This window comes from Ranitomeya variabilis, chromosome 1, assembly GCF_051348905.1.
Source record: "Ranitomeya variabilis isolate aRanVar5 chromosome 1, aRanVar5.hap1, whole genome shotgun sequence".
NCBI classification, from domain to species: domain Eukaryota; kingdom Metazoa; phylum Chordata; class Amphibia; order Anura; family Dendrobatidae; genus Ranitomeya; species Ranitomeya variabilis.
This window is the reverse complement of record NC_135232.1, coordinates 828237299-828256989: the sequence shown is the minus strand read 5'-3', so window position 1 is coordinate 828256989 and position 19691 is coordinate 828237299. Positions and strand designations below refer to the sequence as shown.

The 19691-nt window shown below is 39.8% G+C and overlaps 1 protein-coding gene across 1 annotated transcript in view; it reads left to right on the top strand.

Moving 5' to 3' along the window:
* Positions 1-19691, top strand: part of DNAH6 (dynein axonemal heavy chain 6) — a 717942-nt gene that overhangs the window by 352412 nt on the left and 345839 nt on the right. Inside the window, exons 43-44 of the mRNA XM_077275462.1 lie at positions 1942-2088; positions 13337-13410. Of these exons, the coding sequence (XP_077131577.1) occupies positions 1942-2088; positions 13337-13410 (221 nt within the window). The remainder of the gene's footprint in view (positions 1-1941; positions 2089-13336; positions 13411-19691) is intronic.

The following is a 19691-nucleotide window of genomic DNA, read 5'->3' as shown; positions in this document are numbered from 1 at the left end:
CCCGTATTTAAACACTGTAGGACAGAAGGGAGTCTGACACCTAGTTCTCCCACGATCAGTTGTTACGAGAGAGAGAGAGAGAGAGACCAGAACGGAAAATCTGCATGATTTTGTATGGAAAATGCTATGAAAACCGGATCCGGGCGCCGGATTCATTGTTTCACACGTCAGTTTCATGTGTTTTTGGCCGATTCCGTCACTGTGCGGTTTTTTCTGCCGGACAAAAAAACTTTGCAGTGGATGTTTTCTCTGTCCGCCGGAAACAACTTTTTGGACGTATCCGGAAAAAAAAACGGATGAAACGTCTAGCCATCAGGCACAATCCGGCACTAATACAACTCTATGGGGAAAAAACGGATCCGGCGTAAAAAAAATGGATCAGTTTTTTTCAAAAATTGACAGATTGTGCCTGAAACAAAAAGCCTGATGTGTGAAAGTAGCCTAAGTCAATGTACCAGCTGGCCCATAGTGTGACTCTCTTAACCACTATACTAGCTTGCCCATAATGTGGTTCTCTTAGTCAATGTAGCAGCTTGCCCATAGTGTGACTCTCTTAATCAATGTACCAGCTTGCCCATAGTGTGGCTCTCTTAGTAAATGTACTAGCTTGCCAATAGTGTGACTCTCTTGGGTGCTATACTAGCTTGCCCATAGTGTGGTTCTCTTGGCCACTGTACTAGCTTGCCCATAGTGTGACTCTCTTGGGCACTATACTAGCTTGCCCATAGTGTGACTGTCTTAGCTACTATAATAGCTTGCCCATAGTGTGGTTCTCTTAGCCACTGTACTAGCATGCCCGTAGTGTGACTCTCTTAGCCACTGTACTAGCATGCCCATAGTGTGACTCTTTTAGCCACTGTACGAGCATGCCCGTAGTGTGACTCTCTTAGCCACTGTACTAGCATGCCCATAGTGTGACTCTCTTAGTAAATGTACTAGCTTGCCCATAGTGTGACTCTCTTGGGCACTATACTAGCTTGCCCATAGTGTGACTCTCTTGGGCACTATACTAGCTTGCCCATAGTGTGACTGTCTTAGCTACTATAATAGCTTGCCCATAGTGTGGTTCTCTTAGCCACTGTACTAGCATGCCCATAGTGTGACTCTCTTAGCCACTGTACGAGCATGCCCGTAGTGTGACTCTCTTAGTAAATGTACTAGCTTGCCCATAGTGTGACTCTCTTGGGCACTATACTAGCTTGCCCATAGTGTGACTGTCTTAGCTATTATAATAGCTTGCCCATAGTGTGGTTCTCTTAGCCACTGTACTAGCATGCCCGTAGTGTGACTCTCTTAGCCACTGTACTAGCATGCCTATAGTGTGACTCTCTTAGCCACTGTACGAGCATGCCCGTAGTGTGACTCTCTTAGCCACTGTACTAGCATGCCCATAGTGTGACTCTCTTAGCTACTCTACTAGCTCGTTTGAAGTAGCACATGTAATAAACAGACGGTTTTATCATCTGTCATCTGTAACGTATGGAACATGAGTGGCTGTAGCAGGACAATATTATGGTCTTCTAATTGCTTGGTTGAATTTTAGAATTCTATAATATGTACAGTATACCTAACCATTCCAAGCAATAATGAAATTCATAGCATTTGGTTTATATAGCCAGAAGTATGAAAATGAGCCATATGTTTGCATCTTTGATAAATAGGAAATAGTTAATATGCAATGTTGGTCCACAGCTCCAAGCATAATCTACCATACCATGAACCTTAGCTCTTCCAACAGCTTAATGGAAAAGTTATAAGCATACAGCTGCATGAGATTTACATATGTACTGACTACATTATTGAAAGTAAGCTAAGTATCTGTAACCTGCAGCATCTGAAAGACTTACATTAGAATTATTATTTTGCTATTTATTTATAGTCTTCTTATTTTTTTAATTGGTGCTTGTGTTGTAGTGATTCATGTAACCTCATATTTCACAGGTATTCTTCAGTGTGATCCTGGATCAGTACGTGATCAGTCTCAGATTTTCAGATTGTTTTGTCATGAATGTCAAAGAGTCTTCCATGATCGACTAATCAACAGTGAAGACAAACAGTATTTCCATACAATGCTCTCTGAGATGGCCAGTGAGTTTTTCATCACACTTTCATAGTTTATTAAATCATCACTGTTTGAAAATACTTTACATAACTCAATAGTAAAAGCAAATATAAGAAACTTTGTAATACATCTTGTCAGAGACATCTGCTTCCTTATCCACTTATGAGCCCAATATTCTCTCCCCCTTCCTGAAATTACCATCCACTGATAAAAACATCACAACAGCTCAAATCCATCTTTGTCAAAGAACGACTGCCAGCACCATGAGGTGTTATGATACACCTCCTATTCTACTCAGTGGAGAGGTGAGGGTGAAGGAGGAATGAGGAGCAGAGTGAGAAGTCAAGCAGAGGAAGAAAAGACAGGCAGATTGTGCTGCAGTTAGTAAGAGTGATTTAACTTTTCCCAAAGCTGGATTCACAGCAACATAGCTCAGGTTTGCTGTAATATTTCCTCCATGTTTCTTTTTCTAAATGTGTTAAACTTGGAAGGATGTAGGAATCCCTCTGTTTCTGTGTTCTGTGTATGGGAGACATCGTAGCAGCTAATCTCCACCCACTAATTCATAGAGGACTGAAAAGTATAGATATAGCCTTTCCCTCAGAATAGGGAAACTAGTGAAAATGCAGAATGCAAGTCAGAAATGGACACACCCTGTTAAAATGCCAGGTTTTGTCATGTAAAAAAACCCAAAACCACGAAGACTAATTTCTGAACTTTTTACTCGTTTAATGTCACCCATAATCTGTACAATTCAATTGAAAAATAAACTGAAATCTTTTTGGGTTTAAAAAGAAAAATTAAAAACTATGCACACCTTTAAACTAATACTTTGTTGAAGTATCCTTTGAAATTCTGACAGCATTCTGTCTTTTTGAATCTATCAGCATGGCACATCTAGAATTGGATATCTTTGCCTATTCTTCCTTTCATTTGTGCTCCTAATCTGTCAGATTACAAGGGCATCTCCTGTGTATATCCCTCTTCAGGTAAATCCACAGATTTTCAATTGGATTCAGGTCTGGGATCTGGCTGGGCCATTGCAAAACTTTGACCTTCTTCTGGTGAAACAATTCTTTTGTTGATTTAGAGGTATGCTTAGGGTCATTGATGGTGAAGGTAAAATTCCTCTTCATCTTCAGGTTTTTAGCAGAGACCTGAAGGTTTTGTTGCAAAATGAATATATTTGGAACTGTTCATAATTCCCTCCACCTTCAGTAAAACACTAGTTCAGGCTGTTTTCCAGGATAATGTTGCCTCCAACATGTTTTTCTTCCAAGAAAAGGCTTGCCAGCATACCCCACAGGCCAGACATAAGAAACATAAAGCAGATTTTTTATCACAGGCAGAATACAACCAGTACTTGCCAGAAATTCCTGTGGCGCCTTTAAAATTGATGGAAGCCACTTGGCAGCCTCCCAGACCAGTTTTCTTCTTGTCCTTTCATCAATTTTTGAGAGATGTACAGTTTTATCTAATGTTACTGTTGTGCTAAATTTAAGCTGTCTGTACAGTGCTCTACCCATCTCATGACTAATAACTTTCAACAATGAGGTACCTTTGCTATGTTGTAAGCTGTTTACGGACCATGACTTTTATTGTATAATGCAACTAAGAAAATATTCGGAAAATCCTACTAGAATAGCTAAACTTGATATGGGGGTTCATAAGAATTACTTTGAATGATGGCAGCTGTGTATTGATTATTATCGTGTTTTTGTTGTTTCTTTTTCTTTCACAGCTTAACCCCTTAATCCCATATGACATACTATCCCGTCAAGGTGACCTGGGACTTAATTCCCAGTGATGGGATAGTACGTTATATGCGATCGGCCGCGCTCACTATCGCAGCTGACATCCGGCACTATGTGCCAGGAGCGGTCACGGACTGCCCCCGGCACATTAACCCCCGGCACACTGCGATCAAACATGATCGCAGTGTTCCGGCGGTATAGGGAAGCATCACGCAGGGAGGGGGCTCCCTGCGTGCTTCCCTGAGACCCTCGGAGAAATGGCCGCGGGGCTGCATCCGGGTACTGCAGAGAGGTGGCTTACCAAGCGCCTGCTCAGAGCAGGCGCTGGTAAGCCTGCAGCGCTGGAAGTCAGATCGCTGATCTGACAGAGTGCTGTGCAAACTGTCAGATCAGCGATCTGTGATGTCCCCCTCTGGGACAAAGTAAAAAAGTTTAAAAAAAAAATTTCCACATGTGCAAAAAAAATAAAAAATTCCTAAATAAAGAAAAAAAATATATTATTCCCATAAATACATTTCTTTTTCTAAATAAAAAAAAAACAATAAAAGTACACATATTTAGTATTGCCACGTCCGTAATGACCCGACCTATAAAACTGTCCCACTAGTTAACCCCTTCAGTGAACACCGTAAAAAAAAAAAAAAAAAACGAGGCAAAAAACAATGCTTTATTATCATACTGCTGAACAAAAAGTGGAATAACACGCGATCAAAAAGACGGATATAAATAACCATGGTACCGCTGAAAACTTCATCTTGTCCCGCAAAAAATGAGCCACCATACAGCATCATCAGCGAAAAAATAAAAAAGCTATAGTCCTCGGAATAAAGCGATGCCAAAATAATTATTTTTTCTATAAAATAGTTTTTATCATAAAAGCACCAAAACATAAAAAAATTATATAAATGAGGTATCGCTGTAATTGTACTGACCCGAAGAATAAAACTGCTTTATCAATTTTACCAAACATGGAACGGTATAAACACCCCCCCAAAAGAAATTCATGAATAGCTGGTTTTTGGTCATTCTGCCTCACAAAAATTGGAATAAAAAGCGATCAAAAAATGTCACGTGCAAAATGTTACCAATAAAAACGTCAACTCGACCTCACATGACTCTGTGGACCAAAATATGGAAAAATTATAGGTCTCAAAATGTGGAGACGCAAAAACTTTTTTGCTATAAAAAAAGCGTCTTATAGTGTGTGACAGCTGCCAATCATAAAAATCCGCTATAAAAAACGCTATAAAAGTAAATCAAACCCCCCTTCATCACCTCCTTAGTTAGGGAAAAATTATAGAATTAAAAAATGTATTTAGTTCCATTTTACCGAGAGGGCTAGGTTTAGGGTTAGGGCTAGGGCTAGGGTTAGGGTTAGGGCTAGGGTTAGAGCTAGGGTTAGGGCTAGGGTTAGGGTTAGGGTTAGAGCTAGGGTTAGGGTTAGGGTTGGGGCTAGGGTTAGGGTTAGGGTTGGGGCTAGGGTTGAGGCTAAAGTTAGGGTTAGGGTTGGGGCTAAAGTTAGGGTTAGGGCTAAAGTTAGGGTTAGGGTTGGGGCTAAAGTTAGGGTTATGGTTGAGGCTAAGGATAGGGTTAGGGTTTGGATTACATTTACGGTTGGGATTAGGGTTGGGATTAGAGTTAGGGGTGTGTCAGGGTTAGGGGTGTGGTTAGGGTTACCATTGAGATTAGGGTTAGGGGCATGTTTGAATTAGGGTTTCAGTTAGAATTTGGGAGTTTCCACTGTTTAGGCACATCAGGGGCTCTCCAAATGCGACATGGCGTCCGATCTCAATTCCAGCCAATTCTGCGTTGAAAAAGCAAAACAGTGCTCCTTCCCTTCCGAGCTCTCCCGTGCGCCCAAACAGGGGTTTACCCCAACATATGGGGTATCAGAATACTCGGGACAAATTGGACAACAACTTTTGGGGTCCAAGTTCTCTTGTTACCCTTGGGAAAATAAAAATTTGGGGGGCTAAAAATAATTTTTGTGGGAAGAAAAAAGATTTTTAATTTTCACGGCTCTGCGTTGTAAACTGTAGTGAAACACTTGGGGGTTTAAAGTTCTCACAACACATCTAGATAAGTTCCTTGGGAGGTCTAGTTTCCAATATGGGGTCACTTATGGGGGTTTCTACTGTTTGGGTACATCAGGGGCACTGCAAATGCCACGTGACGCCTGCAGACCAATCCATCTAAGTCTGCATTCCAAATGGCGCTCCTTCCCTTCCAAGCTCTCCCATGCGCCCAAACAGTGGTTCCCCCCCATATATGGGGTATCCGCGTACTCAGCACAGCACAAATTGGACAACAACTTTTGGGGTCCAATTTCAAGTGTTACCCTTGGGAAAATACAAAACTGGGGGCTAAAAAATAATTTTTGTGGAAATTGTTTTTTTTTCATGGCTCTGCGTTATAAACTGTAGTGAAATACTTGGGGGTTCAAAGTTCTCACAACACATCTAGATAAATTCCTTGGGAGGTCTAGTTTCCAATATGGGGTCACTTGTGGGGGTTTCTACTGTTTGGGTACATCAGGGGCTCTGCAAATGCAACGTGACGCCTGCAGACGAATCCATCTAAGTCTGCATTCCAAATGGCGCTCCTTCCCTTCCGAGCTCTGTCATGCGCCCAAACGGTGGTCCCCCCCACATATCGGGTATGAGCGTACTCAGGACAAATTGGACAACACCTTTTGGGGTCTAATTTATCCTGTTACCCTTGTGATAATACAAAACTGGAGGCTAAAAAATCATTTTTGTGAAAAAAAAAAAATAATTTTTATTTTCACGGCTCTGCGTTATAAACTGTAGTGAAACATTTGGGGGTTCAAAGCTCTCAGAACACATCTAGATAAGTTCCTTAGGGGGTCTACTTTCCAAAATGGTGTCACTTGTGGGGAGTTTTAATGTTTAGGCACATCAGGGGCTCTCCAAATGCGACATGGTGTCCCATCTCAATTCCAGTCAATTTTGCATTGAAAAGTCAAAACGGCGCTCCTTCCCTTCCGATCTCTGCCATGCGCCCAAACAGTGGTTTACCCCCCATATGGGGTATCAGCGTACTTAGGACAAATTGTACAACAACTTTTGGGGTCCATTTTCTCCTGTTACCCTTGGTAAAATAAAACAAATTGGAGATTAAATAAATTTTGTGTGATATACCCCATATGGGGTATCAGCGTACTTAGGACAAATTTTACAACAACTTTTGTGGTCCAATTTCTTCTCTTACCCTTGGGAAAATAAAAAATTGGGGCGAAAAGATCATTTTTGGGAAAAAATATGATTTTTTTTATTTTTACGGCTCTGCATTATAAACTTCTGTGAAGCACTTGTTGGGTCAAAGTGCTCACCACACATCTAGATAAGTTCCATAAGGGGTCTACTTTCCAAAATGGTGTCACTTGTGGAGGGTTTCAATGTTTAGGCACATTAGAGGCTTTCCAAACGCAACATGGCGTCCCATCTCAATTCCAGTCAATTTTGCATTGAAAAGTCAAATGGCGCTCCTTCCCTTCCGATCTCTGCCATGCGCCCAAACAGTGGTTTACCCCCCATATGGGGTATCAGCGTACTTAGGACAAATTGTACAACAACTTTTGGGGTCCATTTTCTCCTGTTACCCTTGGTAAAATAAAACAAATTGGAGATTAAATAAATTTTGTGTGAAAAAAAAATATATGTTCATTTTTATTTAAACATTCCAAAAATTCCTGTGAAACACCTGAAGGGTTAATAAACTTATTGAATGTGGTTTTGAGCACCTTGAGGGGTGCAGTTTTTAGAATGGTGTCACACTTTTATATTTTCTATCATATAGACCCCTCAAAATGACTTCAAATGAGATGCGGTCCCTAAAAAAAATAGGGTTGTAAAAATGAGAAATTGCTGGTCAACTTTTAACCCTTATAACTCCCTAACAAAAAAAACTTCTGGTTCCAAAATTGTGCTGATGTAAAGTAGACATGTGGGAAATGTTACTTATTAAGTTTTTTTTGACATATCTTTGTGATTTAAGGGCATAAAAATTTAAAGTTGGAAAATTTTGAAATTTTCAAAATTTTTGCCAATTTTCCATTTTTTCACAAATAAACGCAAGTTATATCGAATAAATTTTGCCACTATCATGAAGTACAATATGTCTCAAGAAAACAATGTCAGAATCGCCAAGATCCGTTAAAGCGTTCCATTGTTATAACCTCATAAAGGGACAGTGGTCAGAATTGTAAAAATTGGCCCGGTCATTAACGTGCAAACCACCCTCAGGGCTTAAGGGGTTAAATTTTTTAAAAAAACCTATACATGTTTGGTATCTATGAAATGATAATGACCTGGAGAATCATAATGGCAGATCAGTTTTAGGGTACGTGTACACGTTGCGGATTTGGCTGCGGATCCGCAGCGGACTGGCTGCTGCGGATTCACAGCAGTTTTCCATGTGGTTTACAGTATCATGTAAACCTATGGAAAACCAAATCCGCAGTGCCCATGGTGTGGAAAATACCGTGCGGAAATGCTGCAGATTATTTTCCGCAGCATGTCAATTCTTTGTGCAGATTCCGTAGCGTTTTACACCTGCTCCTCAATAGGAATCTGCAGGTGTAAAACCGCAGGTGAAATCCGCACAAAAAAGCAGGAAATCCAAGGTAAATCCACGGGCAATCCGCAGGTATAACACAGTGCGTTTTACCAGCGGATTTTTCAAAAAAGGTGCGGAAAAATCCGCACACGAATCCGCAACGTGGGCACATAACCTTAGTGTTTAGTGAGCATGGTAAAAAAACAAAGAAAAAACAATTGTAGAATTGCACTTTTTTGCAATTTCACAGAATTTTTTTTTCCATTTTTCTGTACACTATATGGCAAAAATGGTGTCATTCAAAAGTGCAACTCATCCTCCCAAAAAACAAGCCCTCACATGGCCATATTGATGGAAAAATAAAAACTTTATGACTGTGGGAAGAAGGGGAGCAAAAAACAGAAACTCAAAAACAGAAAAACACAAGGTGGTGAAAGGGTTAAAAGAAAAATTAACTATGGTTTATCGCATCTTTGGGAAGCTGAGTTCAAATTCCCTAGCCATACTAAGGCCTAATTACTGTCAAACCTGTTCTCAATCAAGATATCTCTTAAATAGGACCTGCCTGACAAAGTGAAGTAGACCAAAAGTTCCTGAAAAGCTATACATCATGCCGCAATTAAAAGGAATTCTGGAACAAATGAGAAACAAAGTATTTAAGAAGGTTATAAAGCCATTTCTACAGCTTTGGAGCTAAAATGAACCACACCGAGAGCCATTATCCACAAATGGCAAAAACATGGAACAGTGGTGAACCTTCCCAGTAGTGGCCGGCCTGCCAAAATTACCCCAAGAGTGGAGCAATGACTCATCCAAGAGGTCACAAAAGACTCAACGACAACATTCAAAGAACTACAGGCCTCACTTGCCTCAGTTAAGGTCAGTGTTCATTGTTCCACCATAAGGAAGTGACTGGGCAAAAATGGACTGCATGGCAGAGTTCTAAGATGAAAACCACTGCTGAGCAATAAGAACATAAAAGCTCATCTCAGTTTTGCTAAAAAAAAACATGTTGATGATCCCAAAGACTTTAGGGAGAATACTCTGTGGACGGATAAGACAAAATTTGAGCTTTCTGGAAAGTGTGTGTCTCATTACATCTGGTGTAGAAGTAACACAGCATTTCAGAAAAGGAACATCATACCAACAGTAAAATGTGGTGGTAGTGTGATGGTCTGGGGCTGTAGTGCTACTTCAGGACCTAGAAGACATGCTGTGGTAAATGGAATCATGAATTCTGCTGTCTACCAAAAAATCCTAAAGGAGAATGTCTGACCATCTGTTCGTGACCTCAAACTGAAGCGCGCTTGGGTTATACAGCAGAACAATGATCCAAAACACACCAACAAGTCCACCTCTAAATTGATTAAGGAAAACAAAATTAAAACTTTGGAGTGGCCTAATCAAAGTCCTGACCTTAATCCAGTTGAGATTCTGTGGCATGACCTTAAAAAGGCTGTTCATGCTTGGAAAACCTCTAATGTGGATGAATTACAATTCTGCAAAGATGAGTGGGCCAAAATTCCTCCAGAGCGTTGTAAAAGACTCATTGCCAGTTATCACAAATGCTTGATTGCAATTGTTGCTTCTAAGGCTGCCGTCACACTAGCAGTATTTGGTCAGTATTTTACATCAGTATTTGTAAGCCAAAACCAGGAGTAGGTGATAAATACAGAAGTGGTGCATATGTTTCTATTATACTTTTCCTCTAATTGTTCCACTCCTGGTTTTGGCTTACAAATACTGATTTAAAATACTGACCAAATACTGCTAGTGTGACGGCAGCCTAAGGGTGGCCCAACCATTTAATAGGTTTAGGGGGCAATCATTTTTTCACACAGTGTGCTGAAGGTCTGCATTTCTATTACCCTTAACAATAAAGTCCTTTATTTAAAAACTGCTTTTGTTTTTACTTGTGTTATATTTGTCTAATATTTAAATTTGTTTGGTGATTTGAAACATTTAACTGTATATTACAAAGTTTCTTATCCTTCGCTTGATCAATTCATTCATGGAAAACATTTTTGATATATATATTTACATACAGCAGGTGAAATAGAATATTTGTGACATGTTCAATACTTTAGTAAATGTATTTCTAAAGGTGTGATTGACATGAAATTCTTACAGAATGTTAATAACATCCCATCAAACCGTTGATGTCCATAAATGATGTTATGTGTAATAAAGAGATATGACACAGGGAAAAAGTATTGAACACGCTTACTGAAATGTAATTAATACTTCATACAAAAGCTTTTGTTGGTGATGACATCTTCAAGATGCATCCTGTATAGAGAGAGAAACTAGTCGCATGTATTGCTCAGTTGTGGTTTTGACCAAATCTTGCACACAAACACTCTTCAAATCCTTGTTCATGGGCTCCGTCTATGATCTCCTTTAGTAGTTCAAAGATATACTGCACTCCACAAAATGAAGTTTTATGCTCAATACATAGTGTAATTTTATTTGCAAATAAAATTACACTATTGGGCATACAACTTCATTTTGACGAGAGCAGTATCTCTTTGAACTACTGACTATTGGGATTATCAGTCCCTTCTTACTAGCACCGTCCAACTCCCTCAGTTGAGTGCTAGCCCTCTAGTTCCATATCTATGATCTCCTTTAGTTCCTTCCATACATTTTCTATTGGATTCAGGTCAGGTGATTGGTTGGACCATTCTAGCAGCTTTATTTTCTTTCTCTGAAACCAATTGAGAGTTTCCTTGGCTGAGTGTTTGGGATCATTTTCCTGCTGAAATGTCCACTCTTGTTTCATTTTAATCATCCTGGTAGATGGCAGCAGGTTTTTTTATCAAGAATGTCTCGGCACATTTGTCCATTCATTCTTCCTTTAATTACATGAAGTTTGCCAGTGCTGTATGCTGAAAAATAGCCCCACACCATGAAGTTCCAAACTTTACTGTTGGTATGGTGTTGTTGGGGTGTTATTCACTGTCTTTTGAAATCCAAACATGGTGTGTATTATAGCATCCAAAGAGTTCTTTTTTGGTGTCATCTGACAAGACTATTTTCTCCAAGGATTTCACAAGCTTGTCTAAATGTTGTTGATCAAACTTTAAATGTGCTTGGACATGCTGTTCAGCAATGGAGTTTTGTGTGCCACGTGTGTTTTCTTTGAAAACAATTATACTTGCTGATTCCAGGTCTTTTTGTAGTCCTTTGCTCTTGGGCAACTCCTCTGATAATTATTTTTACTTCTCTGTCTGAAATTTTGCACCTTGTTGTGGCCGATTTGTGGTGAAATTATGTTCTTTCCACTTCCAGATTATGACCCCAACAGTGCTCACTGGAACCTTCAGTCATTTAGAAATTCTTCTGTAACCGATGCCACGAGTATGTTTTGCAACGATAAGTTTGCAAAGATCTAGAGACAGCTCATTGGTTTTACCCATCATGAGATGTTTCTTGTGTGACACCTTAGTAATGAGACACCTTTTTATAGGCCATCAGTTGGACCAGCTGAAATTATTTTTAGTAAGTGGCAGGATTGCTTTCTAATTGCTGATAGATTTCAGCTGGTGTCATGGATTTTCTTGGCTTTTTGCACCTCTTTCTTCATGTGTTCAATACCTTTTCCCTGTGTCATTTCTCATTATCACACATACTTAGAACTGAGAGTCCTCAGTGGTTGATACCACTGGCTAACATGGTACCAAGATATATATTTTTCCTGTATCACACATACTGTAACTTTATCAACATCTTGTGATAACTTCAGGCCAATAGCACCTTTAGAAATATATTTACTTGAAAAATTGGTGAAGTGTTCACTACTTCACCCGCTGTATATATTTGAAGGTATAGCAGACTTAGGGGTGTTAGAGGAAAATCTTTTTTTCTTAGCCTAGCCTTTATCTTTTACTGAAAAGTATATATTCACATTGCTGAAAATCAATGGCATTTTTCTGCAGCATGTGCATGGATTTCTGCAAGTTATGTTCAGGGGAATAGGACAGTCACAAAAATCTGGTTAGATACACAATATCTAATACCTGAAAGTGCTTATACCAGAAAATTATTGTAAAACACTTTGAATAGTTAAAATAAATAAGTGCAAAGTTGTTTGAAGTTTTTCACTCCAGTTTCAAGTAGCTCCACTAAAATGGGCGGAACTGGGGAGGAGCCGAGGAGGGACAGGGCATAATTACACCCATCCATAAAATTCTTAGGGTTTGGCGAGGCACAGAGAAGATATGCCAAATTCGTTAAGTGGGGTACATCTCCATCTCTTAATGAATTCAGAGAATCTGACACTAAAAAGCCTCTTTACTAAAACTGGTGTGTACAATTCTTATTTAATCGTGGACATAGGCTTCAATTCATTCATTTTTTGCCAGATGTTCGGGCATAAAATTGTCTGAAATAACCCATGATTTCTGCGCAACTTGTAGTTGAGAAAAAATTATTTGACTTTTTGAAAACTGGGTGAAGCTTAGGCAGGGTTGCCAACTTGACTTTTTTATTTTTTTCTGCACAGATTATCAAAAAATCACAGACAGACAATATTTGTCCGGATATATTGGAGAACCATAACCAATTATGATCATAGGTGATACAACAGCCCATAATTTTGATATGATGCCTTACCTTTTTTTTTTTTACTGACAAGGCAAAAAAGTGGCCTATTTTTCAGACTGTCCTGGAATTTCTGGACGGTTGGTAACTAGCAGAATTGGGATTGGATACTTAGCTCTGAATCTGGCGCATCTTACTCCAGCGCAATCTTCATCAATCCTGGGGTACAAAACAGCTCTCTTGATTTATTGGGGCCTTTGTATGTAAAATAGGTACATTAAATGAACGAAGTTGAATGGAAAACCTTAAAACTGTGAAAAAAAGTCATTTATGAAGTGCGAGAAAACAGCCTAGCATGAACCAAAGGATTGTTAACTTACTATCATTTTATTTTTTGCAGGTAAACATTTTGGAGTTCAGATTGATCCAGAATACTTTGTCACAAAGCCAATTATTTTTGGTGATTTCATTAAGGTAAAGCATTGTCCTCATGTCGGCAATGATCACGTACATTTTGCGGTGAAATGCACAGTAAGAAAACATCCATCGTCGGCTGTTGTGTAGACGCACTACATATGTTTACACAGAGCCCCTGCAGTGACAGCATGACAGGCCTTTGGGTCGCCTGGCTTGTATACAATCACATAAATGTCAGCTATGGCAAGCTATTAATCACATATGTCTAGCGGAATTGCATCACTCGGTGAAGTGTGCCAAATAAAACATGGAGTTATCGTTCTTTGATTCATAAATGTGAGCTGCAGCTATCTGTCTATGAATCTACATGGTTATATACTGTATCTTATGTGTGTCCAAATGCTAATGTATGTGCAGCCTGTGCAATCATTGGCACCCATCGTTAAATGACTCGTTCTGTTCAAAGTAATATATCATCAGACAATTACAGATCATTTAAAGGGAACCTGTCTCCATAAAAATCGTGTTACAGAGCAAGAGGAGCGGAGTAAATTCATAGGAATGTTTTATAAAAAAAAAATTCTGTTAACTCGGGTGGCTTAATCCCTTAATCCTCTGTACTTTCTGGGATTTCCAGTCCTGTGGGCGGTCCTATCAGTGACTGACAGCTTTCTCTGTGTGCATACTTATTCAAAGAATGCCGTCAGCCAGTCACTGATAGGACCGCCCACTGGACTGGAAATCCCAGACAGAGCTGAGGATTAAATGTATAAAACACAGGCTATACTCAAGCTGTTCTCACAAAACTATGTATAAATCTAGACATGCTTTAGTTTTTCAAACCAATAGAACAGTCTCAGTTATGTCATGTCATCATAACATCTACTGTTCCAGTAATAATTAGTTTATTTTAATGCGGAAGTTGTTTAATAAGGTGGGTAATAAAACTATATGCACAAATAAGACCCTGGATGCATCTCCCCTTCACTCACTGGTCTCTCTCGGGGTATGTGCACAAGATAAATGCTGCTTCACATTGTGTTACAGATATGGTGCAGTTCCCATGCACACCACTTCTACTGGCCTGTGAATTTTCTAAGTGTAAAACCCGAATTGACATTTTGCTAATAGTTTATTACATTTCTCTCCCATTTGTCTTCCATGCTTTTCAGGAAGTGTAGAAATCATTCTGAATTGTTGATATAGGCAAAGCAGGAAAGATAGTAGTGTAACTCCTTTCAATGTCTTTGGGGCAGAAGGAAACAATATAGCACAAGTGTTGTCGGTTTCCGTCAGCCCTGTGGACATTAAATGCTCCATTCCAAAGGTCTCCTTAAAGGGGTTGTCCGGTCTTAAGCTACATTCGCAGACTTGCGAATCTGCACATTGCGTTCACTGCGCAATGTGAGGATTCTCTGGTGCATGTGCCCACTAAATTGTTTCCGGCTTCGTTCAATATAGTTGAATTGACTGAGGTTGCGCCCATATAGTCAGAATATGGCCGAGAGTATGCATATCAGCAAGTCTACAGTCACTTAGAGTATCTGCAGACTTGTAGCCTGTGACCGGACAACCCCTTTAATGGAGTCATGCTGTGAGAAGGAGCAGGGATCTTAGGACTCCACTTTCAGTGATTGTTATTGATTCCAGCGAACTATCCAGTGGATAGATAACCAATGTATGTTTGTATGTTGTGGGAAAGCGCATGTAAATGCAAGAGATCACTGCTTTCTCTGCTGCAGATCTATCAGTTCTCTGAATGCTAAGCTCTGTAAGACCCCCCCACAGACACAACTGATTGGCAACTGATGCGTCACTGGATTCAAGATCTCTGCCTTTAACCCCTTTCTGACATCAGACATAATAATCCATCCATGTGCTCTGGGCTAATTTGACCAGGTACAGATTATTACATAATTTCGATTGCCGGCGCACACGGGTTGTGTGCAGGTGATCGCCGCCTGATTCTGACAGCTGACACACAGCACTAAGTGCCAGGAGCGGTCATGCACCGCTCCTGGCACTTTAACACCCAAAATGCTGCAATCGAATGAGATCACAGCACTACAGGAGATGGCAGAGGACTGACAGCCCCTCTGCGTTTAGATCGGAGACCCCGCGATGTGACGCGGGGTCCCGATCGTTGCCATGGTGACCCGATGTTGCCATGACAACATCCGGGTCACCAGAGCCTGGTCATGCACAGTGCATGATCAGCAACTTTCTCTGTCAGTACAGAGCTGACAATTTACACAGCATGGGGATGCAAAGTAAAAAAAAGTAAACTTTTTTTTAAATAATTGTAAAAATATAAGAAAATAAAAATAAAAAGATATTGTATCTAAATAAATATTTGTGTGAAAAAAAACCCCATTAACAATAAAAGTACACATATTTTGTATCGCTGCATCCGCAGCGACCCGGCCTGTAAATCTGTCCCACTAGTTAACCTCTTCAGTGAGCACCTTAAAAAAATTAAATAGCAAACAAGGCAAAAAACAATGCTTTATCATCATACTGCCGAACAAAAAGTGGAATAAAACGTGATCAAAAAGACGGATATAAATAAACCTGGTACTGCTGAAAACATCTTATCCCGCAAAAAAACAAGTTGCTATACAGTTCCTTTAGTGGAAAAATAAAAAAGTTATAGATCTCACAATAAAGTGATGCAAAAATAATTATTTTGTCTATAGAATAGTTTTGATTTTGTAAACGCCAAAACATAAAAAAAAATAAATGAGGTGTCGCTGTAAATGTAATAACCTTGAAGAATAAAGCTGCCTTATCAATTTTACCACACAAGGAATGGCATAAACCCCCCCAAAAAAATTCCTGAGGTTGCTGGTTATTATTTATTCTGCCTCCCAAAAATCGGATTAGAAAGCGATCAAAATATGTCATGTGCCCGAAAATGGTACCAATAGAAACGTCAACTTGTCCCTCAAAAAACAGGCCTTCACATGACTCTGTGGGTCAAAATATGGAAAAATTATAGCTCTCAAAATGTGGCGATGCAAAAACTATTGTAGTGTGTGACAGCAGCCAAACATAAAAACCCAATATAAATCTGGTATCACTGTAATTGCACCCACCCAAAAAAATAAATAGACTCCACTAGGAATGACATAAAAAATAAATAGAACCAATTCTTCACCTTCTGATGATTTTTTAATTCTGCCTCCCAAAGATTGCAGCAAGGCTCGGCGCAAACTTATCCTGCGCTCTGTGCTGAGCTCTTGCACTGGCGTTTCCATGTAAATCTCTGAAATGCGTGATTCAGACCGAACCTCTGGTGGAAGATTCCCTATAATGAGGCAGATGGAGGCACTGTGGACGCCGTAGGACCTGTGATCTGACAGTGTCCGTCTTTTTAGGATTGCCATCGGCCACAGTTTTGTGCACTTCTGAAAAGAAGGAGGCTGCTGAACAGAGGCCAGACGGAGTCCAGAGTAACTCTGCTGCCTCATTATAGTGAATGGGTCCCTCAGGGTTTTCATCTGAATCATGTCACTCAGAGATTTAGATGGAAACCCCAAAGTAAGTGGTCAGCAAAGAGCGCCAGCTAACTGTGATCCCTAACATTATGTAAAATGTTCCCAATAAAAGCTTCCACTCGATCTACAAAAAAAGCAAGCCCTCACTCAGGTCTGTCGTCTGTTAATGGAAATATAGGGGGCTTCCACGTTACTGGTAGTAAAAAGGCTCTGGAAAATCAAAATCCGCTCTCAAATCCAAATGCCCCTTCCCTTCTGAGCCCCACAGTGTATCTAAACCACATATTGCGTCCACTTTTGGCATTTCTGGATTGATGAGAGGCAGCCTAACTTACGGGTGCTTGCCCCCAGAAGCACGGGCTGGGCATAACGTACTGATAGCTGCAACGTACTGGATACTAGAGCGCACTGCAGTTTGTAATTTTCACTCTGCAATATTCATTGCTGCTCGTTTCTGGAAAATACCCATGGAGTTAAAATTGTCACTACACCTGTAGATAAATTCCCCAAAGGGTATAGTTTCCAACATGGGGTTACTTGAGGGGGGGATTCTGCTCTTGTTGCAATTAGAGGCTCTGTATATGAAGTCCGCAAACTGTTCTAGGAAAATCTGCGCTCCAGGAGGCAAATAACGCTTCGTTCCTCTTGAGTCTCTCCGTATGGCTAAGCAGTACTGTACAGCTACATATGGGGTATTGCCACATTCAGTAGAAATTGTGGGACAAATTTTGGTGCCATTTTTACCCACTTCTTATGTGAAAATGTAAAATCTGGGGCTAAAACAAAATTTTGTTGGTAAAATGTAGTTATTTTTTCTTCACTGCCAAAGGTATAAAATTCTGACACACATGGTGTCAATGTGATCACTACACCCCTAGATGAATTCATTGAGAGGTGTAGTTTGTAAAACGGGGTCACTTTTGGGGAGTTCTTCTATTCTGGCACCTCATGGGCTCTCCCAGTGGGTCATGGCACCTGCAAACATAACAGTAAAATCTGGCACTCCTTGCCTTTTGAACTTTGCTCTTTGCCTGAAAAATGTTTGCCGATTACATGTAGGGTATTGGCTCACACAGGAAAAAATGGACCTCAGTTTGGTGTAAAAAAAACTCCTATTAGCCCTTAGAAAAATTAAAAACTTGGGGCTAAAACATGTTTGTGTTAAAAATGTAATTTGTTCTTTCCTCACTGTTCAGTGGTCTAAAATTCTGTGAGGCACGTGTGGTGTCAATATGATCACTGCACCACTAGATGAATTCATTGGTGAGTGTAGTTTGTAAAACTAGTCCACATATAGGGTGTTCCTATTGTACTGGCACCTCAGAGGCTCTGCCAATGTGACATGGCACCCTCAAACCATTCCAGCAAAATCTGAACTCTAATATGGTGCCTCTTCCCTTCTGAGCTTTGCACTGTGCCTCAAAAGTAGTATTTCCCCATATGGGGTATCGGAGTACTCAGGAGAAATTACATAACAAACTGTATGGTGCAATTTCTCCTGTTACTCTTGTGAAAATACAAAATTTTGGGCCAAAATAACATTTTTGTGAGGAAAATGTGATTTTTTTTTTATTTTCACGGCTCAACGTTATAAACTTCTGAGAAACACCTGGGGGTTCAAGGTGATTACCACACATTTAAATATATTCCATAAGAGGTCAAGTTTCCAAAACGGGGTCACTTGTACGGGGTTTCCACTGTTTAGGCACATCAGGAGCTCTCAAAATGAGACATGACGTCTGCTCATGATTCCAGGAAATTTTACATTCAAAAAGTGAAATGACGCTCCTTCCCTTCTGAGCCCTGCTGTGCACCCAAAAAGTAGTTTTCTCTCTCATATTGGGATCGGCGTACTCAGGAGAAATTGTACTACAAATTGTATGGTGAAATTTCTCCTGTTACCCTTAAGAAAATGCAATATTTTGTGTTAAAAACACATTTGTGTGGAAAACTAGATTTTTTTTTAGTTTTACAGCTCAACGTTATAAACTTCTGTGAAGCACCTGAGGGTTCAATGTGCTCACCACATATCTAGATAAGTTCCCTGAGGGGTCTAGTTTCCAAAATAGTGTCACTTGTGGGGGATTTTCACTCTTTAGGCACATCAGAGGCTCTCCAAACGTGACATGGCATCAGCCAAGTGTTCCAGCAAATTTTGCATTCAAAAAGTCAAAAGGCGCTCCTTCCCTTCCGAGCTCTGCTGTGCGTCCAAACCGTGGTTTTCTGCCTCATATGGGTATTGGCATGCTCAAGAGAAATTACACAATAAATTATAGGGTCCATTTTTTCCTGTTACCCTTGTCAAGATAAAAAAAAATTGGATCTGAAGTAAATTTTTTCTGAAAAAAAGAAAAATGTTAATTTTTTCCCACACATTCCAAAAATTCCTGTGAAGCACCTGAAAGGTTAATAAACTTCTTGAATGTTGTTTTGAGAACCTTGAGTGGTACAGTTTTTAGAATGGTGTCACTTTGGGGTATCTTCCATATATAGGGACTTTAAATGTTATGTGTTCCCTAAAAAAATGGTTTTGTAAATTTTGTTGCAAAAATGAGAAATCGCTGGTCAACTTTTAACCCTTATAACTTTGCAACAAAAAAAAAATTGGCTCCAATATTGTGCTTATTAAGTATTTTGTGTGACATACCTCTGTGATTTAAGGGCATGAAAATTCAAAGTTGGAAAAATGCAAAATTTTCTAAATTTTCGCCAAATTTCCATTTTTTTTTCTCACAAATATACGCAAGTATATCAAATAAATTTTACCACTATCATGAAGTACAATATGTCACGAAAAAACTTTCTCAGAATCACCGGGATCTGTTGAAGCTTGGCAGACTT